A 25,673-nucleotide genomic window follows, 5' to 3' on the forward strand; every position below is an offset into this window, starting at 1 on the left:
CACTCAGCTGCAGTGCCACAGCTTGCAGGTTCACATCCCACTGCCTCTTAAAAACAAGAAAACAAGTGTGTCTCTGTAATAAATATATAAAATTAGCTCAAAGAGCCAGCTGCCCAATGTCTATATGTTGTACATATCTTTCTCAAGGTAGCCTGTGCTAAAATTAAAACATTGGAGGTATTTATAGGTGTTTAACAGCATGACAAGTACTCGTTATTGTTTATATTCAAATCCATTATTCTTGCATGGTGTTCTATATATCGTGACATCATTTTTACTTTTATCTTTAACACTATATTAATTCTAATTAACATTATTAACATTATATTTCTATTATCATGCAATGCTGGCTCTGAGGATCAGCCTTGATTTGGCCTCCCCAGTGCAACAGCTTTTGAATGAATTTTGTTTTTATTTATTTATTTAAATGTTCTATATTTATTGGAGTTAATTAGTTCGTTCTTTTCTGTTGAGTCCCGCTGGCATAACTGTGTTCAGTCTATTTATCCATTTACCTTCTTTTATTCTCTGTCGCATTGTCTAATTTTCGCTGTTCTAATACTACAAACTGTTTCATGACATTCATGTCATGTCCTTGACTGGTGAAGTGCTGTACTGTTGGTTCGTTCATTTCTTTATTTCTAATTAATGAAAGGTGGTTCTGAATTCTTTTATATAAAGTTGTTCCAGTCTCTCCAACATATTTGATTTCATCACAGGCTACTTCATAAACAACATTGCTGTTTTTACAGTAGGTATTAGTTTTTAGTGGATATGTGGTGTCCTTATGTTTAATTATATTTTTACTTTTGTCCGTGTGTGTGTGTATATATATATATATATACTGATAGTAATGAAACCCTTCTGAATGGAACTGCCCTTCCTCCCTTTCCACAGGCCATAAACAAAGCCATTGAGAAGGAGCACGAGGAATTCAACATCGGGGTCCTGGATATCTATGGCTTTGAGATTTTCCAGGTGACTCATCACACTGATTCAGAGAGGAGAGAGCTGAGCAATAGCAGGGGCTGGGCTTGAAGCGCTAAAGATTGCAAACAGTGTAGTCTGTGTAGATCACAGTGATCTGCTGCAAGCTCCAGCCGGGCACAGGAATGTCACAGGCGTGCTTGCTGCAGTCTGCTGGTTCTATTATGGGTTTTGTACTCGGTGGTTGATACCACCTGGTGGTCAGTTGTGGAATTGCACTAATCTGAAGAGAATGTCTTGATTGTTTAATTAGACAAACCTGAGCACCTTTTACAGTGGGGTTAATCAAGCCTGTAGTAAAACCTGGAATGGTTTGCAGTAGGAGTCTTATTTCCATCACTGACAAATGAATAACATAATGGTCAATACAAATAAACTAAAATAATATTCTCAATGAAATTGAAATAAAACCTTGTTTTCCTTTGCAGCAAAATGGCTTTGAACAATTCTGCATCAACTTTGTGAACGAAAAACTGCAGCAGATCTTCATTGAACTGACGCTGAAGGCAGAGCAGGTACGAAACAGGGGTATCTTCATGACCCTGTGTGTGTACAGTAGCCTCTCTGACACTGTGTACAGTAGCCTATATGACCCTGTGTGTGTACAGTAGCCTATATGACACTGTGTGTATGTACAGTGGTCCATTGTGGAAGTTCATGAGTGCCTCGTGTTAGTGTGTGGAGCTCTCTCTGTGCAGTGTGTTAGTGTGTGGAGCTCTCTCTGTGCAGTGTGTGCTCTCTCTTGCAGTGTGTGTGAATGTGCTCTCTCTGTGCTGTGTGTGTGAATGTGCTCTCTCTGTGCTGTGTGTGTGAATGTTCTCTCTGTGCTGTGTGTGTGAATGTGCTCTCTGTGCTGCAGGAGGAGTATGTGCTCTCTCTGTGCTGTGTGTGTGAATGTGCTCTCTCTGTGCTGCAGGAGGAGTATGTGCTCTCTCTGTGCTGTGTGTGTGAATGTGCTCTCTGTGCTGCAGGAGGAGTATGTGCTCTCTCTGTGCTGTGTGTGTGAATGTGCTCTCTGTGCTGCAGGAGGAGTATGTGCTCTCTCTGTGCTGTGTGTGTGAATGTGCTCTCTCTGTGCTGCAGGAGGAGTATGTGCTCTCTCTGTGCTGCAGGAGGAGTTTGTGCTCTCTCTGTGCTGTGTGTGTGAATGTGCTCTCTCTGTGCTGAATGTGCTCTCTCTGTGCTGTGTGTGTGAATGTGCTCTCTCTGTGCTGTGTGTGTGAATGTGCTCTCTCTGTGCTGTGTGTGTGAATGTGCTCTCTCTGTGCTGTGTGTGTGTATGTGCTCTCTCTGCTGCTGTGAGGAGTATGTGCTCTCTCTGTGCTGCAGGAGGAGTATGTGCTCTCTCTGTGCTGCAGGAGGTGTATGTGCTCTCTCTGTGCTGTGTGTGTGAATGTGCTCTCTCTGTGCTGCAGGAGGAGTATGTGCTCTCTCTGTGCTGCAGGAGTGAGTATGTGCTCTCTCTGTGCTGCAGGAGGAGTATGTGCTCTCTCTGTGCTGCAGGAGGAGTATGTGCTCTCTCTGTGCTGTGTGTGTGAATGTGCTCTCTCTGTGCTGCAGGAGGAGTATGTGCTCTCTCTGTGCTGTGTGTGTGAATGTGCTCTCTCTGTGCTGCAGGAGGAGTATGTGCTCTCTCTGTGCTGCAGGAGGAGTATGTGCTCTCTCTGTGCTGTGTGTGTGAATGTGCTCTCTCTGTGCTGCAGGAGGAGTATGTGCTCTCTCTGTGCTGTGTGAGGAGAATGTGCTCTCTCTGTGCTGCAGTGTGTGTATGTGCTCTCTCTGTGCTGCAGGAGGAGTATGTGCTCTCTCTGTGCTGGTGTATGTGCTCTCTCTGTGCTGTGTGTGTGAATGTGCTCTCTCTGTGCTGCAGGAGGAGTATGTGCTCTCTCTGTGCTGTGTGTGTGAATGTGCTCTCTCTGTGCTGCAGGAGGAGTATGTGCTCTCTCTGTGCTGTGTGTGTGAATGTGCTCTCTCTGTGCTGCAGGAGGAGTATGTGCTCTCTCTGTGCTGTGTGTGTGAATGTGCTCTCTCTGTGCTGCAGGAGGAGTATGTGCTCTCTCTGTGCTGTGTGTGTGAATGTGCTCTCTCTGTGCTGCAGGAGGAGTATGTGCTCTCTCTGTGCTGTGTGTGTGAATGTGCTCTCTCTGTGCTGCAGGAGGAGTATGTGCTCTCTCTGTGCTGTGTGTGTGAATGTGCTCTCTCTGTGCTGCAGGAGGAGTATGTGCTCTCTCTGTGCTGTGTGTGTGAATGTGCTCTCTCTGTGCTGCAGGAGGAGTATGTGCTCTCTCTGTGCTGTGTGTGTGAATGTGCTCTCTCTGTGCTGCAGGAGGAGTATGTGCTCTCTCTGTGCTGCAGGAGGAGTATGTGCTCTCTCTGTGCTGCAGGAGGAGTATGTGCTCTCTCTGTGCTGTGTGTGTGAATGTGCTCTCTCTGTGCTGCAGGAGGAGTATGTGCTCTCTCTGTGCTGTGTGTGTGAATGTGCTCTCTCTGTGCTGCAGGAGGAGTATGTGCTCTCTCTGTGCTGTGTGTGTGAATGTGCTCTCTCTGTGCTGCAGGAGGAGTATGTGCTCTCTCTGTGCTGCAGGAGGAGTATGTGCTCTCTCTGTGCTGTGTGTGTGAATGTGCTCTCTCTGTGCTGTGTGTGTGAATGTGCTCTCTCTGTGCTGTGTGTGTGAATGTGCTCTCTGTGCTGCAGGAGGAGTATGTGCTCTCTCTGTGCTGCAGGAGGAGTATGTGCTCTCTCTGTGCTGCAGGAGGAGTATGTGCTCTCTCTGTGCTGTGTGTGTGGTGAATGTGCTCTCTCTGTGTGTGTGTGTGAATGTGCTCTCTCTGTGCTGCAGGAGGAGTATGTGCTCTCTCTGTGCTGTGTGTGTGAATGTGCTCTCTGTGCTGCAGGAGGAGTATGTGCTCTCTCTGTGCTGTGTGTGTGAGTGTGCTCTCTCTGTGTGCAGTGAGGAGTATGTGCTCTCTCTGTGCTGTGTGTGTGAATGTGCTCTCTCTGTGCTGCAGGAGGAGTATGTGCTCTCTCTGTGCTGTGTGTGTGTATGTGCTCTCTCTGTGATGTGTGAATGTGCTCTCTCTGTGCTGCAGGAGGAGTATGTGCTCTCTCTGTGCTGCAGGAGGAGTATGTGCTCTCTCTGTGCTGCAGGAGGAGTATGTGCTCTCTCTGTGCTGTGTGTGTGAATGTGCTCTCTCTGTGCTGCAGGAGGAGTATGTGCTCTCTCTGTGCTGTGTGTGTGAATGTGTGCTCTCTGTGCTGCAGGAGGAGTATGTGCTCTCTCTGTGCTGTGGAGGTGAATGTGCTCTCTCTGTGCTGCAGGAGGAGTATGTGCTCTCTCTGTGCTGCAGGAGTGAATGTGCTCTCTCTGTGCTGCAGGAGGAGTATGTGCTCTCTCTGTGCTGCAGGAGGAGTATGTGCTCTCTCTGTGCTGCAGGAGGAGTATGTGCTCTCTCTGTGCTGCAGGAGGAGTATGTGCTCTCTCTGTGCTGCAGGAGGAGTATGTGCTCTCTCTGTGCTGCAGGAGGAGTATGTGCTCTCTCTGTGCTGTGTGTGTGAATGTGCTCTCTGTGCTGCAGGAGGAGTATGTGCTCTCTCTGTGCTGTGTGTGTGAATGTGCTCTCTCTGTGCTGCAGGAGGAGTATGTGCTCTCTCTGTGCTGTGTGTGTGAATGTGCTCTCTCTGTGCTGCAGGAGGAGTATGTGCTCTCTCTGTGCTGTGTGTGTGAATGTGCTCTCTGTGCTGCAGGAGGAGTATGTGCTCTCTCTGTGCTGTGTGTGTGAATGTGCTCTCTGCTGCAGGAGGAGTATGTGCTGTGTGTGCTGCAGGAGGAATGTGCTCTCTCTGTGCTGCAGGAGGAGTATGTGCTCTCTCTGTGCTGTGTGTGTGAATGTGCTCTCTCTGTGCTGCAGGAGGAGTATGTGCTCTCTCTGTGCTGTGTGTGTGAATGTGCTCTCTGTGCTGCAGGAGGAGTATGTGCAGGAGGGGATTAGATGGACCCCTATCGAGTATTTCAACAACAAGGTGGTGTGTGACCTCATCGAGAGCAAAGCGGTGAGCGGCGTCTTTATTCTTCATATTTATTATTCACATTTATTCATATTCATATTTAACCAGAGGTTCCCTGTTAGCAAGTCTGCTCTCCACTGTGGTCTGGCAAGGTGGCAGGCACAGGAGTGGAAATAAGACTCCTATTGCACAGCAGTTCATCCATTCTAGGTTTTACGAGTGTGATTAGCCCTTGTGTACAGGTATGTCTAATTTAAACTCATAGTAAAACCAGGAAAGGCTCAAACTGCTGTGCAATGGAAGTCTTATTTCCATCCCTGCAACTAGGTTGCAACCAAGGTTAGAACAAGCACTGTTTGCTTGGACTAGCTCAGCAGGTAAAGTATCTAGCAATTTGATTTTTATCCCCCCAGAACCCCCTGGGTATCATGTGCATCCTTGACGACGTGTGCGCCACGATGCATGCCAAGGGTGAGGGGGCCGACCAGACCCTGCTCCAGAAGCTGCAGAGTCAGATCGGCACACACGAGCACTTCAACAGCTGGAACAAGGGCTTCATCGTACACCACTACGCAGGGAAGGTACTGCTGGAGATCAGGAGCCTCCCGCCCTCGCAGACAGACGGGGTCCTAGTGGGAGAGCACTCATTATACACCAGCCCAGCCTCCACAACCAATCAGAGCACTCATTATCACCAGCACAGCCTCCACAACCAATCAGAGCGCACATTATACACCAGCACAGCATCAACAACCAATCAGAGCTCGCCGTCACGATACAGTAGTCTGCATGACTATCACAGAAGAGAGTAAAGAGCAGAACTGTCTCGCTTTCATTCAGGTATCCGAGAAACGAAAGTGAACAGAACATAACGGGTCCAGCCAAAAACCGAACCCAAAAACACGTTTAAAAACTGTTCTTGCTCAGCTTCCAATAGGGTTAATCTCCTCCTCCTCCTCCTCCTCCTCCTCCGCACCGATATTAATGCACACGTTTATTACTAGAACAACATTTTGGATTACAAAAAAGTACCACGAACAATAAAGAAATAAAAAAAAAACATTCTCTGTAGAAGGAAGTTCAGAGCCCTGTCCCTTTTAAAGCTAGTCGCGGATGGGTCCTTCTCACCCATTTTGCTGAATATGTATATAATCTGGAGAAACAAATCCAACAAATATGAACTTACTAAATTAAGTCATGCCTCATCATTACACAGAAATGGGAATAAGACTCCTATTGCAGAGCAGTTTCACCAATCCAGGTTTCACTGCGAGCTTGATTAGCCACAGTATAGGGAACAAGTTTGTGTGTGTCTTAATAACTCATAGTAAAACCAGGAATGGATGGAACTGCTATGCAGTGGGAGTCTTATTTCCAGCCCTGTTGGTACACACACATGCCCAGTGGTCTGGCTGTCAGCCGACGCAGTTTTGCAGGGTGCTGAATCCTCTTTGCCGTTCTCTCCAGGTCTCCTACGATGTGAACGGGTTCTGTGAACGGAATCGAGACGTGCTGTTCAATGACCTCATCGAGCTGATGCAGAGCAGTGAGTTGTAAGTCATTGAAGCAATAAGAACGTGGTGTGTGTGGGCGGGCTGCTCCAGCTGGAATAGGAGCTCGTCGCAATGGGAGACCTTCTTCCGAATGTTCAGGGATCCTCGTCGCTTGGATACAAAAAGCAAAGATCCGATTATTATTATTATTTTAAATTGTGAATTCACGCATTTTGTTGTCAGTTTTATGATACCAAACATGTACAGTTGCTTGTTAAATATTTATCTGAGCTAATGTGTTTGGAATCAGTTCGATTCATTTTCTGTTTGTCGTCACATCCTGGGACTTCTTGTTTTATTATCTAATTCATGCAAAATCCGCCCCCTTGTGTTCTCAGTAGAGCTCTGAGAACCATGTCTCACTACATCAGTCAATGTAACAATGAACTTGTCCCTGCAGCACACTGCCCTAGGGGATGCAAGAGACCGTGTTTATGAATGAGAGCAGGCAGTTCAGCCATCGGAGCTCGTCCGGTTCCTAGTAGCTAATTGATCTCAAAACGTTGTAAAGTCGGGGTCGGCTTGCTTTTAGAATGAACTGCACTTGCCGCTGTTTGTGTGAGGAGCTGTCTCCTACCCTCTGTCCTCAGTCTTCACTTCAATCAATCTTTTTTTTGGTCTCAGATACGTACTTTCCCTCAACCTGTTTTCACAACTCATTCCCTTGAACCCTGAGATTAGCCTGGCCCTGGCTGTGTTATGTCTATGATTAGCCTGGCCCTGGCTGTGTTATGTCTGGGATTAGCCTGGCTCTGGCTGTGTTATGTCTAGGATTAGCCTGGCTCTGGCTGTGTTATGTCTAGGATTAGCCTGGCCCTGGCTGTGTTATGTCTAGGATTAGCCTGGCTCTGGCTGTGTTATGTCTAGGATTAGCCTGGCCCTGGCTGTGTTATGTCTAGGATTAGCCTGGCTCTGGCTGTGTTATGTCTAGGATTAGCCTGGCCCTGGCTGTGTTATGTCTAGGATTAGCCTGGCTCTGGCTGTGTTATGTCTAGGATTAGCCTGGCCCTGGCTGTGTTATGTCTAGGATTAGCCTGGCTCTGGCTGTGTTATGTCTTTCAAATCCATCCCGATAACTGTCACTGATTTCCTGCCCTGTGATTTCAGCCAATTCATCCAGGACCTGTTCCCTGAAAACCCCAACGTTGAGAAGAAGGGGCGCCCCACGACAGCCAGCAATAAAATCAAGGTGAGGGTGGAGGGGGAGGGTTAGGACCGTTACACACCAGATGCGATGCAACAAGTGAAAATGCAAAGTAATGTGACAAAATGAATCGAACCTATACTTTTATTTATTTATTTATTTTTAGTAGTCTCCAATTATTTTTTACCCCACTTTTCGCCCAATTTGTATTTGGATTCAGCCCACCGCTACTACCCCTTCACTTGGGAGCGGTGAAGACGAACACATGCTGTCCTCTGAAGCGTGTGCCGTCAGCCGACCACTTCTTTCACTCTGCAGGCCCGCCATACAGACAGCCCAGAGCTACAGCGTTGGAGGACAATGCAGCTTTGGGCAGTTTACAGGCAAGCCCGTAGGCGCCCGGCCAGTTACAGGGGTTTCTGGTGCGCGGTGAGCTGAGGACACCCTGGCTGACCTAAGCTGATGACCAATTGCATCTCGTCTGGTGTGTAGTGACCTTTACAAGCCAATCTCCCCCCGATTCCAGGTCTGAAGTGGTTCACATGCAGGGTGTAGAGAGAGGGGGTGGGAATGGATTCCTCAATCTCATATTGCAGCTCTGAAGTGGTTCACAGGCAGGGTGTGGGAATGGATTCCTCAATCTCATATTGCAGCTCTGAAGTGGTTCACAGGCAGGGTGTGGGAATGGATTCCTCAATCTCATGAGGTACAGCAAGGCTGTTGTGTGCTTGCTGCTCCTGACTCCTGTCTGCTCTGAATGTTTTCTCCAGAAACAAGCGAACGACCTGGTGAGCACGCTGATGAAGTGCACGCCACACTACATCCGCTGCATAAAACCCAACGAGACGAAGCGGCCGCGCGACTGGGAGGAGAGCCGGGTCAAGCACCAGGTGGAGTACCTGGGACTGCGGGAGAACATCCGGGTCAGGAGAGCCGGCTACGCCTTCCGCCGCCTCTTCAGGAAGTTCCTGCACAGGTCCCGCCCCCTTTATACTTCTCCATAGTTTAGCTTTCCCCTGCCAGACGCTGTTGACGGGCCCGTTTGTTTACCGCATGTTTCTTTCGTAAGCTGCAGGCATGCAAGCTTCCTCCCTCCCTGAAGCTTTCTGGCAGGTGGCTCAGTCGAGCTGGAACAACGCTCCGGTGCTTCTTTCTATCGGCAGAACCTTGACTTAGGAGTTAACTGAAGAACATTTACGGAGTGGTTATGACAATGCTTACATGGCACCCGGCCGCTCTAATTTCAGTGCCTGGGCACCAATGATGCGATCTGTTGACAGTTTTAAGTCAAATTAGTCTTTCCATTGAATACACACTAGGAACAAAAAAATCAGTGTCCGATTCCCTACATACCAGTTTTGATGGTAGACTCTGAATCAGAGTCTGATAACTGGCGCGCATTTTAAACATTTGCAAAGTCAAATCTCCCACACAATCATCTGATTCAGTCAGTCGACCTTGTGATACAATGAAGAGAACATTAGGAACTTCTATTACAAACTACAGTGCTACTTTTAAGAAAGCTAACCATATTTTTTTGTAAAAATGCTGACAGACAGCTGACAGCAAAGTGCAGCCTACGACTGTAGAAATTACCCAGGGTTTAGAGCTCTTTGTAGATCAGTCAGAGAGACCCGGGCTTTCAAGTGAACGCCTGCCCTTGCAGTATTCATTTTGCCCTTGCTTTTAAGATTTAATATACATTACAAAAGCGTAAATAAGTGCTACACATTTATTTAAAAAAATAAAAATAAAACACTGTGTATTGATCTCTGTGTGTTTGTATTGATCTGAGCGTGCTGGGTGTGTTTGTATTGATCTGAGGGCGCTGTGTGTGTTTGCATTGATCTGAGCGTGTTGTGTGTGTGTGTTTGTATTGATCTGAGCGTGCTGGGTGTGTTTGTTTTGATCTGAGCGTGCTCTGTGTGTGTGTGTTGATCTGTGTGCATATGTTTGCACTGTGCAGGTACGCGATCCTGACCCGTGAGACCTGGCCGGAGTGGCGCGGGGATGAGAAGCAGGGCGTCCTGCACCTGCTGCGCTCCGTCCACATGGACAGTGACCAGTTCCAGCTCGGCAAGAGCAAGGTGTTCATCAAGGCCCCCGAGTCGGTGAGTGAGCAGAGAGCAGGGCTGCCCTGAGGCCTTTAACAAGTGCAACAGTGTAAACATTTCAAAGTAAAATGAGACACAAACATAACTTACTCAAGCCTTCTTAAATCAAATCCCTGCTCTGTACATTTCTAGTAATAGTGCTGAATGGACCGACTATTCGACTCAAGCTCTCCACAATCCGGTGAGGGTCACTGGTGTTGATCGGGTGGCTTTACCAGAGAGAAACGAGTGAAGAAGCAGCTGCTTGGGTTTGTGTGGATCGCTGCTCTCTACAGACTAAGAAAAGCAGCGATCATCACAAACCCAGGCAGCTGCTTCTTCACTCGTTTCTCTCTGAATGGTGAATTAGACCAGTGGCACCTCACCTGACTGTCCGCACTGACCTCTGTGGAGGGATCAAGTTACTCAGCTCTACTTGGTAACTTGAACAGGTGGTTTTCTCGTTCTGAAGTGAGTGAGTGATTTGCTGTGTGCAGTGTCGGCCCCTCTGTGTCCTCCCTGACCCAGCACTGTCTCCTGCTCTCTCCGCAGCTCTTTCTGCTGGAGGAGATGCGCGAGAGGAAGTACAACGGCTACGCCCGGGTCATCCAGAAGGCCTGGCGCAAACACACAGCCGTGCGCAAATACATTCTCATGAGAGAGGAAGGTGAGTGCGTGTGACAGCAGCACCCTGCAGGAACAAACAGGGGGAGTGCGTGTGACAGCAGCACCCTGCAGGAACAAACAGGGGGAGTGTGTGTGACAGCAGCACCCTGCAGGAACAAACAGGGGGAGTGCGTGTGACAGCAGGACCCTGCAGGAACAAACAGGGGGAGTGCGTGTGACAGCAGCACCCTGCAGGAACAAACAGGGGGAGTGTGTGTGACAGCAGCACCCTGCAGGAACAAACAGGGGGAGTGCGTGTGACAGCACACCCTGCAGGAACAAACAGGGGGAGTGCGTGTGACAGCAGCACCCTGCAGGAACAAACAGGGGGAACACCCTGCAGGAACAAACAGGGGGAGTGCGTGTGACAGCAGCACCCTGCAGGAACAAACAGGGGGAGTGCGTGTGACAGCAGCACCCTGCAGGAACAAACAGGGGGAGTGTGTGTGACAGCAGCACCCTGCAGGAACAAACAGGGGGAGTGCGTGTGACAGCAGCACCCTGCAGGAACAAACAGGGGGAGTGCGTGTGACAGCAGCACCCTGCAGGAACAAACAGGGGGAGTGCGTGTGACTGCAGGAACAAACAGGGGGAGTGTGTGTGACAGCACCCTGCAGGAACAAACAGGGGGAGTGCGTGTGACAGCAGCACCCTGCAGGAACAAACAGGGGGAGTGCGTGTGACAGCAGCACCCTGCAGGAACAAACAGGGGGAGTGCGTGTGACAGCAGCACCCTGCAGGAACAAACAGGGGGAGTGCGTGTGACAGCAGCACCCTGCAGGAACAAACAGGGGGAGTGCGTGTGACAGCAGCACCCTGCAGGAACAAACAGGGGGAGTGCGTGTGACAGCAGCACCCTGCAGGAACAAACAGGGGGAGTGCGTGTGACAGCAGCACCCTGCAGGAACAAACAGGGGGAGTGCGTGTGACAGCAGCACCCTGCAGGAACAAACAGGGGGAGTGCGTGTGACAGCAGCACCCTGCAGGAACAAACAGGGGGAGTGCGTGTGACAGCAGCACCCTGCAGGAACAAACAGGGGGAGTGCGTGTGACAGCAGCACCCTGCAGGAACAAACAGGATGAATGAAGGTGACTGATCTCTATGTGCAGTGTAAAGAGGTGATTAGTGTCACACTAGACAGGGCTGGCCTTTGTCCTGCAGGGGGCGGTAGCTCACATTCGCTGTGGCGCTCCTGGGTGTAAAGAGGCGACTGGTTTGGTCAGAGGAGCCGGATGATTCTCCTGAGCTGCTGTGGGGAATTTGTTTTGGTTCGCGTTATTCTGTCCCTTGGTAATGCGGCCTCTGTGTAATATTCAGGGATGTGCAGATGCTGATTTTACACACATTAGACATTCTTGTGTAGGTGTGAAGGGGTCAGTCATAGGCACAGCTGGTCATGTAGGAAAGGGACAGAAAGTAGTGTAATGCAACATTCAAACTGTAACATTGTGCAGGTGGGAGAGATTTCAGTGAACAGGACCCCTCATTCACTCCTATACAATGTCTAATATGTGCAAAATCTGCAAGTATCTCCTGGGGAGACAACATCATCCAGGGATATAAGAAAGGGAACCAAAACTCATTTCAACACCTGAAGACATTGAGAAACGACTTGCATTTAATTCTGTAGTTTCTTTGAGGCTAACACTGTTAGAGCTGCACACACAGATTATTCGATTGTTCTGATTGAGATGTCTGCAGAAATCAGGTGCTGACAGTCAGGTGAGGGGCATTGCTGTTGATCGGGCTAATTTACCATTCAAAATTAAACAAGTAAAAAAAACAGCTGCTTGGGTTTGTGATGACTCTGGAGAGCAGTGATCCACACGAACCCGAGCAACTGTTTCTTCACTCGTTTCCCTCTGCATGGTGATCCCGATCAGCACCAGTGGAGAGCGGATCTGAATATTCGGTTGGTGCCGCGCTGGTCCAGAGCGCTGGGGGTCACTCCTCTCCCTGCTGCCCCTTGGTAGGGGCCTGTGTTTTGGCTTAGCAATGATGGCCGCTCTCCTCTCCCCTCTGTCCCAGCCTCGGATATCCTGCTCCACAAGAAGGAGCGCCGGAGGAACAGCATCAACCGCAACTTCATGGGAGACTACATCGGCACGGAGCACCGTCCCGAGCTGAGGAAATTCGTGGGGCGCCGGGATCGCATCGACTTCGCAGACGTGGTGGTGAAATACGACCGCCGCTTCAGGGTGGGTGTGTATGTGTCTATATAGAGAGAAACACTCTGTACAGTACAGTGTGCGTGATGTTAGACCCATTGCATAGCTGGTCAAGCACATAATAAAACCCAGAAATGGCGAAACTGCTCTGCAATAGGAGTCATATTTCCATCCCAGACGTCAATGAGTAGAATTGTCATTTTGAAGCCCTAGTGATTCGTATTGAAAGTAGAGTCCTGGCTTCACAGAGCTGGGAGAGTCTGAGGGATGTGGTATCTCGTGATCTGAACAGCCTGTCTGTCTGTCTCTCCTTTCCACAGCCTGTGAAGCGTGACCTCCTGCTGACTCCCAAGTTCCTGTACATGATTGGTCGAGAGAAGGTGAAGCAGGGTCCGGAGAAGGGGCTGATCAAGGAGGTTCTGAAGAGGCAGATCGAGGTGGAGAAGATCCAGTCTGTCTCACTCAGGTACACTGGGAGCACTGGGGCACCCGTCAGAAACACGCATTCTCAATAATCCACTGAGCCACGAGCCGAACTCAGCGGAATACGGAGAGAGGGGTATTCTCAAAGCTATTGACTTCATATCAACATTTGAGTTATTTTCTAAAATCATTATCTGAGTTGGAAATTATTTCTTTGAGTGTGTTTTTATGTCTGAAGAAGTAGAGCTCATGTCAGTTTGGACTGAACAGTACGATTGTGTTTCAGTAGCTGTTTAAAGTATCATACAAAAAGCTGACTTGTGTATCAATTGTCCTCTTGATCTTACTGTTAAAGTTCTCAGGCAGCTCTATTACAGTGGCTTATAATGCATCAAGATACTAGAAATGTTAAAGATCACTGAACTGTACGTGTTCAGGTAAGCGTTTACTAAAGTCTACTGTTTGTGGTTTTTAGAAAACGGTTTGCTTGATCCCCACACCCCTTTACTAGCCCAGCTTGAAGGTGTGCTGTCACTTTCACAAGCAAGGAAATCAGGCCCAGTTTATTGGAAGCACTGTTTTCATGGGCAGATAACCTGGATCAAAGTTGGATCCAGTTTAGGAAGTTTCTAAAGTAAGGTTCATGAGGCAGGACTGCCTCTACACACTTTACATCATGAACAACCCTCAAACAAGCAGGCATAATCATCAGAACAAAATCAAGGATTACATTCTGTGTTGCGCGGGTTTGTCCTGCTGTACTGTAAATTGATGAGCAATGCATTGGATGCACAGAGTAGCAAAACTGTGAGCCTGTCAACTAATCAGCCATGACGTTTCTTAAAAGCCATTTTGACTGTTGCCCCCCCCCCCCCCCCCCAGCACCCTGCAGGATGACTTCTTCATCATTCACGAGCAGCAGTACGACAGCGTCCTCGAGTCGAGCTTCAAGACAGAACTGCTGAGTCTGCTGTACAAGCGCTATGAGGAGAGGAGCCAGCGCAAACTGCCACTCAAATTCAACAACCTGTGAGTGCTGCTGCAGAGTCCTGCTAACACTGTCGCTGATCACTCTGTCACTGTGCAGCACTGTCACTGCTAACACTATCACTGTGCAGCACTGTCACTGTGCAGCACTGTCACTGTGCAGCACTGTCACTGCTAACACTATCACTGCTTGCACTGTCACTGTGCAGCACTGTCACTGCAACACTGCTGTGCACCTCTGTCACTGTGCAGCACTGTCACTGCTAACACTGTCGCTGATCACTCTGTCACTGTGCAGCACTGTCACTGCTAACACTATCACTGTGCAGCACTGTCACTGCTCACACTGTCACTGTGCAGCACTGTCACTGCTCGCACTGTCACTGCAGCACTGTCACTGTGCAGCTCTGTCACTGTGCAGCTCTGTCACTGCTCAGCACTGTCACTGTGCAGCTCTGTCACTGTGCAGCTCTGTCACTGCTCGCACTGTCACTGTGCAGCTCTGTCACTGTGCAGCACTGTCACTGTGCAGCTCTGTCACTGTGCACTGTCACTGCTCGCACTGTCACTGTGCAGCTCTGTCACTGTGCAGCACTGTCACTGTGCACCACTTTCACTGTGCAGCACTGTCGCTGTCGCACTGTCACTGCAGCTCTGTCACTGTGCAGCTCTGTCACTGTGCAGCACTGTCACTACAGCTCCGTCACTGCTCACTGTCATTGCTCTGTCACTGTACAGCACTGTCACTGTACAACACTGTTACTGCTCGCACTGTCACTGCTCAGTCAGTTAGCTCTGTCACTGCTAGCACTGTGCAGCTCTGTCGCTGTGCAGCTCTGTCGCTGCTCAGCACTGTCACTGTCGCTGTGCAGCTCTGTCTGCTGTGCTCGCACTGTCGCTGTGCAGCTCTGTCACTGTGCAGCTCTGTCACTGTGCAGCTCTGTCACTGCTCGCACTGTCACTGTGCAGCTCTGTCACTGTGCAGCTCTGTCACTGCTCGCACTGTCACTGTGCAGCTCTGTCACTGTGCACTCTGTCACTGTGCAGCTCTGTCGCTGTGCAGCTCTGTCGCTGCTCAGCACTGTCGCTGTGCAGCTCTGTCGCTGCTCACACTGTCACTGTGCAGCTCTGTCGCTGCTCACACTGTCGCTGTGCAGCTCTGTCGCTGTGCAGCTGTCGCTGTGCAGCTCTGTCACTGCTCGCACTGTCGCTGTGCAGCACTGTCACTGTGCAGCTCTGTCACTGCTCGCACTGTCACTGTGCAGCTCTGTCGCTGTGCAGCTCTGTCACTGCTCAGCTCTGTCACTGTGCAGCTCTGTCACTGTCAGCACTGTCACTGTGCAGCTCTGTCACTGTGCAGCACTGTCGCTGTGCAGCACTGTCACTGTGCAGCATCTGTCGCTGTGCAGCACTGTCACTGCTCGCACTGTCGCTGTGCAGCTCTGTCACTGTGCAGCACTGTCACTGTGCAGCTCTGTCACTGTGCAGCTCTGTCACTGCTCAGCACTGTCACTGTGCAGCTCTGTCACTGCTCGCACTGTCACTGCGCAGCTCTGTCACTGCTCGCACTGTCACTGTGCAGCTCTGTCACTGCTCGCACTGTCACTGTGCAGCACTGTCACTGTGCAGCTCTGGGCAAACAGTTTGCATCAGCTCAAATTTTAGGATCGAGTCATAATTAAAAATGTTAGATAGTTTTATTTAACATCATGTAATCAAAGAAACTACAAAATGAGATCACAAAAGTCTACCGGACATTCTTTACATTTTTATATACATCTAGAGAACTGGTTTTCCAATTCTGATTATACTCCATTACAGGGATGGGAATAAGACTCCTATTGCACAGCAGTGTCACCCATTGCAGGTTTTACTACTAGCTTGATTAGCCACAGTGTACAGATAACAAGCTCAGGTGTGTCTTATTAAACTCACACTAAACCAGCTAAGCAATGGGAGTCTTATTCCTGTCCCTGGAATAGGACAGTAATGTGTTTAAAATGTTGTTGAAGGATGAGTGTCTACAAATGCATATGTCACAATTACATTTGTAACTATAAAATTAGAGAACCGCTTTTGCAAATAGTGATGACACTTGGTTAGGACTTTATTTCGCGCTTGTTTTTGGGTATCAGATTATTGGGGTTTGTGATGGAATATGTTTGTCCTGTACTTGTGTAATCCTTCTCATCATGCAAATGTCTTTTGAACGGGGTGTATGTTACAAACATGCTTGTTTTATATAAATGACATGCCTAGGTAATTAAAGCACCCTCTCCCTCGCTCCCCCACTCTTCTTGTTCCTCCCTCTCTCCTCTCCCCCAGGCTGGAGTTCAAGGTAAAGAAGGAGGGCTGGGGTCCCTGGGCGTCCGCAGGGTCCAGGCAAATTCAGTTCCAGCTGGGCAGCACCGACCAGGCCTTCCTGAAACCCAGCGGCAAGGTCCTGAGTGTGAGCATCGGAGCAGGACTGCCCAAGAGCGCCCGTGAGTCCCCCTCCCTCCTCTCTATACACACAGTGCAGGACTGCCCAAGAGCGCCCATGAGTCCCCCTCCCTCCTCTCTATACACACAGTGCAGGACTGCCCAAGAGCGCCCATGAGTCCCCCTCCCTCCTCTCTATACACACAGTGCAGGACTGCCCAAGAGCTGCCGTGAGTCTCCCTCCCTCCTCTCTATACACACAGTGCAGGACTGCCCAAGAGCTGCCATTAGTCCCCCTCCCTCCTCTCTATACACACAGTGCAGGACTGCCCAAGAGCTGCTCTGAGTCTTCCTCCCTCCTCTCTATACACACAGTGCAGGACTGCCCAAGAGCTCTGTGAGTCTTCCTCCTTCCTTTCTATACACACAGTGCATACTGTACCATCGTGTGTGTTCCAGGACTCTCACACTGCTCTGTATACACACAGTGCATACTGTACCATCGTGTGTGTTCCAGGACTCTCACACTGCTCTCTATACACACAGTGCATACTGTACCATCGTGTGTGTTCCAGGGCTCTCACACTGCTCTCTATACACACAGTGCATACTGTACCATCGTGTGTGTTCCAGGACTCTCACACTGCTCTCTATACACACAGTGCATACTGTACCATCGTGTGTGTTCCAGGACTCTCACACTGCTCTCTATACACACAGTGCATACTGTACCATCGTGTGTGTTCCAGGACTCTCATTCACATTGCTCTATACACTGGAATTGCATGAGCTAATTATTGGGATGGAGCGCTCCTCAGAAATCAGGGGCTGACAGTCAGGTCAGGGTCATTGCTGTTGATGGGGTGGATTTATCATTCAGAGTGAAGAAACCGCTGCTGGGTTTTGTGTGGATCACTGTTCTCCACAGTCTAAGAGAAGCAGTGATCATCACAAACCCAAGCAGCTGTTTCTGCACACGTTTCACGCTGAATGGTAAATTGTCTGATCACAGTTTCCTTGGAGAGCCCCATCCCAATAATGGGTTTGTGCAGCACTACTAGATACACTGTTCAGAGCACTGTATATTCCTCAGATTGTGTGCAGGCTGCCGCTGACACACACACGCAGATACTGTGCATTTCCACAGTTGTTTGCTGCATGTTTTACCATTCATTCACCAAGCTCTCATCCATACCTATTAAACACACTGTAGGGTTAGGAAGCTCGGCAAATTCAATGACAAACGTTTCCATTAGAAATCTTTCTCAATGTCTTCCATAAACTTCATACATTCAATGACAAAGGTTTTGACAAAGTCTTTCTCATTAAGACGTTGAAACGTTTGAATTCATGAGGTTCCCTGCAGTATTTCTGAGCCCTCATTCCCACTGTGACAGGAGCTCTGTGTGCTAATTCACTTCTGCGTTTCAGGACCGACACGGAAAGACAACAGAAAAAGTGGCCACTTTGGAGACCGGCCATCAAACTCAAGGGACTCAGGTGAGCACCGTGCCCTTGTTGTATTAACTTGGGGGACTCAGGTCAGCACTGTGCCCTTGTTATATTAAGGGTTATAGACTGCTTGCGATCCTGCTGCTCCCATAGCTCTATAGTGCTGCTAAAGTGTCCAGGCAGGTTGCTCAAGGTCTCTCTCCCCCTGATTTGACAGGTGCACACAGGAACAGGGCTGCGAGGCAGGGGCAGCCTGGCCACGGCAGAGCCCAGGCTGCCGGCAGACTGTCCACACTCCTCCGCCAGGCCAGCGTGGTCCAGCCCACCCTCCCCAGACAGGGAGCCAGCATTCGCCCGCGGGACCCCCGCCCTGGCCCCAGCCCCCAGCTCAACATGGATTTCATGAGCGTGCCGGACCAGGGCGTAGCTGGGTAAGATCTCCCTCCCTGGGTGGGGTGTGTGTGTGTTTGTCTGAGTATGCATGTATCTCTCTGTGTCCTGTTTGTCTGTGTGTGCGTGTATCTCTCTGTGTCCTGTTTGTCTGTGTGTGCGTGTATCTCTTGTTTTTCTAGATCAGGTAATAGGGATCGCTGCCTGCGTCGCGTGTTTCTAGATCAGGTAATAGGGATTGCTGCCTGCGTCGCGTTTTTCTAGATCAGGCAATAGGGATCGTTGCCTGCGTCTCGTTTTTCTAGATCAGGTAATAGGGATCGCTACATCTTGTTTCTGTTTCAGGCTGCAGCGCCGGCGGTCCACAGAATCGAAGCCAGTACCGGGGGGAGGTCGATCGAAACCCACTCCCAAACCCAGGCCCAGGACTCCCCAGTGCCAGGCGCTGTACGCATACGACGCACAGGACACTGACGAGCTCAGCTTCAACGCGGACGATGTCATCGAGATCGTGACCGAAGGTAAACGCTGTGAAACGATTATTTGACAGAGTCTTACTATTGTGTGTATCAAATCATACAGGGACGGAAATAAGACTGCTACTACAAAGCAGATTCACCCATTCCAGGTTTTACTACCAGCTTCATTACCCACAGGGAGTCTAGGTAACAAGCTCAGGTGTTCTTATTAAACGCACAGTAAAACCAGGAATGGATCAAACTGCAATGCAAGGAGTCTTATTCCCATCCCTGTCACATGTAGGCCCACTTCTGCAGTTTTTCTCATTTCAAGGTAACTGTTTCCTACGTTGCATTGATCTTTTAACAATGTCATCTTTGAATATTCATTGCATCTCATAATTCTGAACATTATACTGAAGTCTGAAGCTGTTTGAAGATGGCGCTCACATTATGAAATGGTGTGAAGTTAGGACCTGCCAATGAGCACAGTTACACGTATTCATGGGGGGGAAATAAATCGGAATTGTTTTATAACATTATGGCATTCATTGCACCATTTCGGTGACACACTTTCTTCCTTGTTAATAACCTTCAAACCCTTTTTAAAACACACTTGTAGATGTATTGGGGTGACCAGACACCCCTGTTTGGCCGGGACCGTCCCCTTTTCCCATCCCCTCTCCTGGGGTCCTGACATTTTCCTCCAAACCTTAAAGTCCCAATTTGCAAGCCGGCAGCACCCCTTCCATGCATTACATGAACAATCAGCAGTCATAATGCTGTTTCCTACAGATTACTATACTACAGTCCTATAAATGAAGGGATAAACAGCAGTAACTCCAGTTAGAACATGTGGTTACGACTCTTTTAAAACTATTTCAGTGTGTGTCCCAGTTTGGTCTTTAGAAATCAGGTCCCCCTCGGGTTTCCTTTTGTAAATCCTTAAACTAAACTGTGACTGAAACTCCTCCTCCTCCTCCAGATTCCTCAGGCTGGTGGTTCGGACGACTCAGAGGAAAGGAGGGCATGTTCCCAGGGAACTACGTGAAGAAGATCTAAACGGTGTTCACACAGCGCCCCCTTCTGGAGAGGAGGCCAATGACTGTTTGTTATTCATAGCCATAGAACAAGAAGGGATCTGGCTGCTGTGTTGTGATCGAGCCCAACCCCAAGTGCTGTACTGAGCTCTTTTGTCTCAGTACAAGATTTCTTCCAACAGTACTGTATATATAGCCCTTAGTAACTATGATTTAATTTAATATGAGATAAACAGATATATCCATGCTAAGCTGTGGAAACTTGGCTCGTATCCAGGCTAGCAATCTCAGTGTTTAACCCTTTCAGTCCTGAATTATAATTTTGAACTTATATAATTAAAAAAGGAACGCCTTTATTGAGTACACATGAGAACATTATAAAACATTTCTACACAACCTCAGACTGGGACCTAGGAGTCCCGTGAGGTTCCAACATGATTTCCGAAGGCGTATTTTAACAAACGCCACTAAGATAAATAAGACAGGACATTGAGGTCCCGCCAGGACTGAAAGGGTTAAGAGTTTGACTGGAGAAATGGTACGTCTGGTTTGATCAGGAACGGATATTGACTGGAACTTTGATTTTGTGTGTTTTTTTGTTTGTTTGTTTGTTTTTAATGATTTAATCAGCACAACAGTGCCACCAGTGGCCAAAGTGTAAAGCCCCAGTTTCTTCACAGGAGTATTAACTTGATAAAAACAGTGCCACCAGTGGCTAAGGGATGTAACTGCGGCTAGGACTCCAAACTCAAACGTCCCATGTGAACAAACAGCCTGTTAGAATTGAATTACTATTTTAGCACTATAGAAATACTTTTATGAAATGAAGCTGCTTTTTTTAACAGATGAAAAGGCTTTTAAAATTAACATACAGCTATGGCCAAATGTTTTGCATCACCTAGAATTTTAGTATTGATACAGTAAAAAACAAAAAAATTATATCAACATATTTAACGTCATGTAGTCGAGGAAACTACAAAATGATATCACAAAAGTCTACCAGAAGCCATAATAGTAGTATAGTATTTCACGTTAGTTTGAGATGTCAGTTTTGGCCACGTTTTCTGTTAAGTGTATGGAAAACTCTAAAGTGGTGTGTAATTCAATATGTTAGTGTAACATTATTCAAAGTAGGTTATATATATATATATATATATATATATATATATATATATATATATATATATATATATATATATATATATATATAAATATAGATATCACAGATTCGTAAAGTGATAACGGTCCTCCCTTGACTCGGGTGGGGACTAATCTGACTTAGAACATTACTTGTTGCATATATATATCACCAGGAATCTTAATACTGTATTTTAGTTTTTTATTTTAATTGTTGTCTTGCCTCTTCACAATTAGCTGTCAGAAGTCCAGACATGATGCCACTGTGGTTCAAAAGGCATCCAGATCCAGGGCAGGTTTTCTCTCGATGATCTCAGGAGGGTTGTTGTGTACTTATTATTCCAAGAGCCTTTTTATTCAATAAATACATTTACATACTATGTGCCCCAAGGATTTTTTTTCTCAATTTGTATGTTTTTATTTTGAGTTAAACTGCTACCTAAGAAAGATGTCGGTGTCTGTGTGTGTGTGTCTCTGTGTCTGTGTGAGTGTTTACTCTTTACTGACCTCTGTTCCTGCAGTCGAGCTGCTTGACTCGTTTTACACACCTGACCCAGCAGCTGAGCCCTGGAGACGAGGTCACTACCTGCAGCGCAACAAGGTGGACTTCCAGCGATCTCCTCCCTGACCCTCCGGCAGCGTGAAGGACAAGGAGTCCCAATCCGTCAGCAACCTGGCACAGGCGGGATTCGCACCGCAATCGCTACACCCGCCCTGTAAATGGCATTGCTGTCACCTGGTGAGCAAGTGGGTACCTTACAAGTGTGGATTTGTTGAAAATGATACTCTCACTGAGGAACAGGAGTGTGCCCTCTCTTATTGGGCAGGGAGAGCACCGCTTCCCTACTTCACGTAATATTGAACAGTTTTGCTCCTATTCATTCATGGAGATAGATATACATGTGTATAACCCATACAAGTAAGCAAAGCAGACAATAACCATAAGAAGCCCTTGAGAGATAAATAATGAATCAGTTTGAATATAGCGTGCTTCTGGTCTGGAACGACAGGTGTGAATGCATGAGAGAGGTGAAGGGAACCTTTGTCAGCGCTGTGTGGAGGTGTTAGCGTTTTACAATTAGATTTAATAATTGGAACAGTTCTTATTTTTAGACCCATCAGAAATGAAGTAACTCAAATAACCTAAAAAGATTTACTTAAAAGATAAAACTCAATCGCAACAAACGCACAAAGAACCTGTGGCCTTACATGACACGTGTTGAATTTAAATCAAGGGAAGTAATGTTAAAACTGTACAATGCACTTGTAAGACCTCATCTTGAATATTGTGTGCAGTTCTGGTCACCTCGCTATAAAAAAGATATTGCTGCTCTAGAAAGAGTGCAAAGAAGAGCGACCAGAATTATTCCGGGCTTAAAAGGCATGTCATATGCAGACAGGCTAAAAGAATTGAATCTGTTCAGTCTTGAACAAAGAAGACTACGTGGCGACCTAATTCAAGCATTCAAAATTCTAAAAGGTATTGACAGTGTCGACCCAAGGGACTTTTTCAGCCTGAAAAAAGAAACAAGGACCAGGGGTCACAAATGGAGATTAGACAAAGGGGCATTCAGAACAGAAACTAGGAGGCACTTTTTTACACAGAGAATTGCGAGGGTCTGGAATCAACTCCCCAATAATGTTGTTGAAGCTGACACCCTGGGATCCTTCAAGAAGCTGCTTGATGAGATTCTGGGATCAATAAGCTACTAACAACCAAACGAGCAAGATGGGCCGAATGGCCTCCTCTCGTTTGTAAAATTTCTTATGTTCTTACTTACCCACAACATGCATACCCGCTATAGCTGGTCGTTACTCCAAAATTGCGTTTAACATCACTGATCGTTTATGTATGTATTCATTTTTTTAACGTTATTGAATATTGTTAAATATTCATTATACACCAGTTCAATATGACTCCAAAGCAGCGCAAACTATACGCTCAGTTGTTTTCAATGTGCACAATGTATTTACAGACTCTGCCGGGAATACAAGCCTGGCGCGCTTTTTTTGTTTTTGGTTTTGTTAGTTCACATTGAATACACGGGGCAGAGGGGGGGAGAGGGGGAGAGGGCGTGTACTTGAAAAGCATTTTCAAAACTGATTCGCTGGTAGGACGGGACCAGCAAATCAGATGCTAGTTAACATGAGCAGGAAAAGAAGAGCACGCCCACTGCTTTTAACACTGAAACATCTTTCTGCAGTTGCAGCTGTAACAGGGAGGTTCCCGACCTTTAACAACGTAGCGACATCTCGGTGTTTGGATTTTTCACATGGACCACTTGAACGCATTTTTTCACACCAGCATTTTTAAATTAATTTGTGTGTATACGTGTAAGTGCTGTAGAAAGTATTTATAACGCATATAATTGAAGGAGATTCATGCCCTTGAATCTTCACTAGCAGGTCAGCAAGGAATGTTGTCATTTTGTGCACGGAGTGCTTTGTAGATGAATGGCGTTTCAGTGTTACTTACAGGTTTGAGTTTTGTTTGACAAAACCTGGCAAATAATGAAAAGTCTGGGACAGCCTAGCGAACACAAGCAGTAGAATGGGCACAGATTAGAAGGAGGTGTGTTTACATGAATGCCAGATAAAAATAAGCAAATAATGCTGGCAAAAAAACCAGATGTGCTTCATAAAGTGTAACAGTTATTTAGTTAGTATTTGTATCACATAAGAATGCTGTTTCAGTTAATGGTGGCTTTGAAGGTGATGCGTGGTATTGCTTCAGGGGGGGCTGCAATATATATTGATTTATAAACACACCCCTAATAAGAGAACGGATAAAGGGGAAGAATGCAGGCTGCATACATATCATGATGATCTATATCACGTGGTTAAAGCTGTGTGTTGTGTAGCTTAGTAATTCATATTGCAGCAGCACAACGTGAGATTGTGTTCAAAGGGTTTTTGCATAAATCTGAGAGTCTGCAGATCACAAGTTCAGAATCGCTGCATTTTAAAATACACCAGTGAACTCACACAGGAGAGAAACCGTATCACTGCTCTGACTGTGGGAAGAGTGAACTCACACAGGAGAGAAACCGTATCACTGCTCTGACTGTGGGAAGAGTTTCAGTCAATGAAACAGCCTTTTTTCACACCAGTGAATTCACGCAGGAGAGAAACCTTATCACTGCTCTGACTGTGGGAAGAGTTTCAGTCAATGAAACAGCCTTTTTTCACACCAGTGAATTCACGCAGGAGAGAAACCTTATCACTGCTCTGACTGTGGGAAGAGGTTCAGTCAGTCAACCAGCCGTGTTTCACACCAGTGAACTCGCACACAAGAGAAACCGTATAGCTGCTGTGACTGTGGGAAAAGTTTTAGTCAGTTTGGTCACCTTGTTTCACACCAGCGAACTCACACAAGAGAGAAACTGTATCACTGCTCTGACTGTGGGAAGAGTTTCAGTCACTCAGTAACTCTGAAAACACACCAGCGAACTCACACAGGAGAGAAACTGTATCACTGCTCTGACTGTGGGAAGAGTTTTTGTTTTAACAAGGCCTTCAAAAACACCAGCGAATTCACAGAGGAGAGAAACCTTAAAGACTGTGTTCAAGCATGTATACAGATCGTAGGCACTGAAAGTCAAATGGCTTAATCAGTTCTAATGAGATTGACTGTACAATTAAACCTGGGGTGTGCTGATTTAACGATTAATTATACAACACAATGCTAAAAACAACATCTATTACATGTTGCTCATTGTATTCAAATGAGCAACATGTATGTTGTTTAAAGCTTGTATCAAATTGAGTTCTAGCGCTCTGCCTCGGAGTCATTCTCAGGCTAACCAAGTACTTTATACAAGACCATGGATTTGATTGTTTCAACAAACTGAAATGAAATGTGTGAACATGAGTGAGTTTGTGTTTTTCTAAGGAGTATTGTGTGAGATTGTAATGATCAGACCGGGACCTTGTTAAAACGCTGTGTATGAGGAAATGGGTCTAACTGATTTCTAATGAGACTGGACTGTACAGTTAAACCTGTTGTGTGCTAATTCAACAATTTGATTAATATATAACAGGATACTAAGCCATGTTAAAGAAAGGATAGAACACAGCTCCAGGGAATACGGTCAGCAGAACCCGCCTAATGGGCTCCCGCAAGGCTGTGCTCGCACCGGCACTGTGACGTGTGTGTAAGTGACCTCCCTGTCACCACCAGACGAAAGTTTGGCTACGACGATGACATGGCTCTTGCCAACCAAAGAACAACTCAGGACGAGGTCGAAACAAACGTGTGCAAAGAGCTCAAAAAACTTGAAGCATATTTAAAATACTGGAGGCTTTGCCCTAACCTGAAGAAAACCGCCGTCACGTCTTCATCTAAACAACACCCAGGCTAACCAGAAGCTTTCTGTGGTGAAGAGGTCCAGCTTGAAGTTTCCCAAACATCTAGATGTTACTCTTGATAAGAGCCTCACCTTCCGCAAACCCCTGCAGAATGTTGCCAGGAAAACAAAATCTAGAGTAAACCTTGTACATAAAACAACTTGGCACTCCATGGCACTTGTTTATTCTGCAGAGGAATATTGTGCCCTTGTCTGGAACAAGAGCGTGCACACAACGCTTGTTGATGCTCAGCTAAACAGAGCCACGAGGGCCATCTCTGGGATGCTGAAGAGCACCTTGGCTACCGGTCCTAGCGAATATCACTCTGCCGTGATGCCATATGCATAAAGGAGTACCGCAAAACGATTGAAACCCAGACCTGCTGATTAACAGCAATATT

General features: G+C 47.2%; 1 protein-coding gene across 1 annotated transcript; it reads left to right on the plus strand.

Annotated features, from left to right (window-relative positions):
• Positions 1-831: 831 nt before the first annotated feature.
• LOC121306948 (unconventional myosin-Ie-like) lies at positions 832-20,491 on the plus strand (the record flags this gene model as incomplete). The annotated part of the gene is made up of 17 exons (XM_041238972.1): positions 832-978; positions 1,416-1,502; positions 4,952-5,038; positions 5,407-5,574; positions 6,461-6,546; positions 7,654-7,735; positions 8,461-8,666; positions 9,657-9,801; positions 10,336-10,450; positions 12,479-12,648; positions 12,939-13,084; positions 13,924-14,070; positions 16,354-16,511; positions 17,881-17,949; positions 18,119-18,332; positions 18,637-18,812; positions 19,735-20,491. Coding segments are annotated over 17 exons (2,280 nt in total), but the record flags the coding sequence as incomplete, so codon positions are not given.
• Positions 20,492-25,673: the final 5,182 nt, after the last annotated feature.

The sequence above is a fragment of the Polyodon spathula genome, chromosome 51 (assembly GCF_017654505.1).
Source record: "Polyodon spathula isolate WHYD16114869_AA chromosome 51, ASM1765450v1, whole genome shotgun sequence".
Taxonomy (NCBI): Eukaryota; Metazoa; Chordata; class Actinopteri; order Acipenseriformes; family Polyodontidae; genus Polyodon; species Polyodon spathula.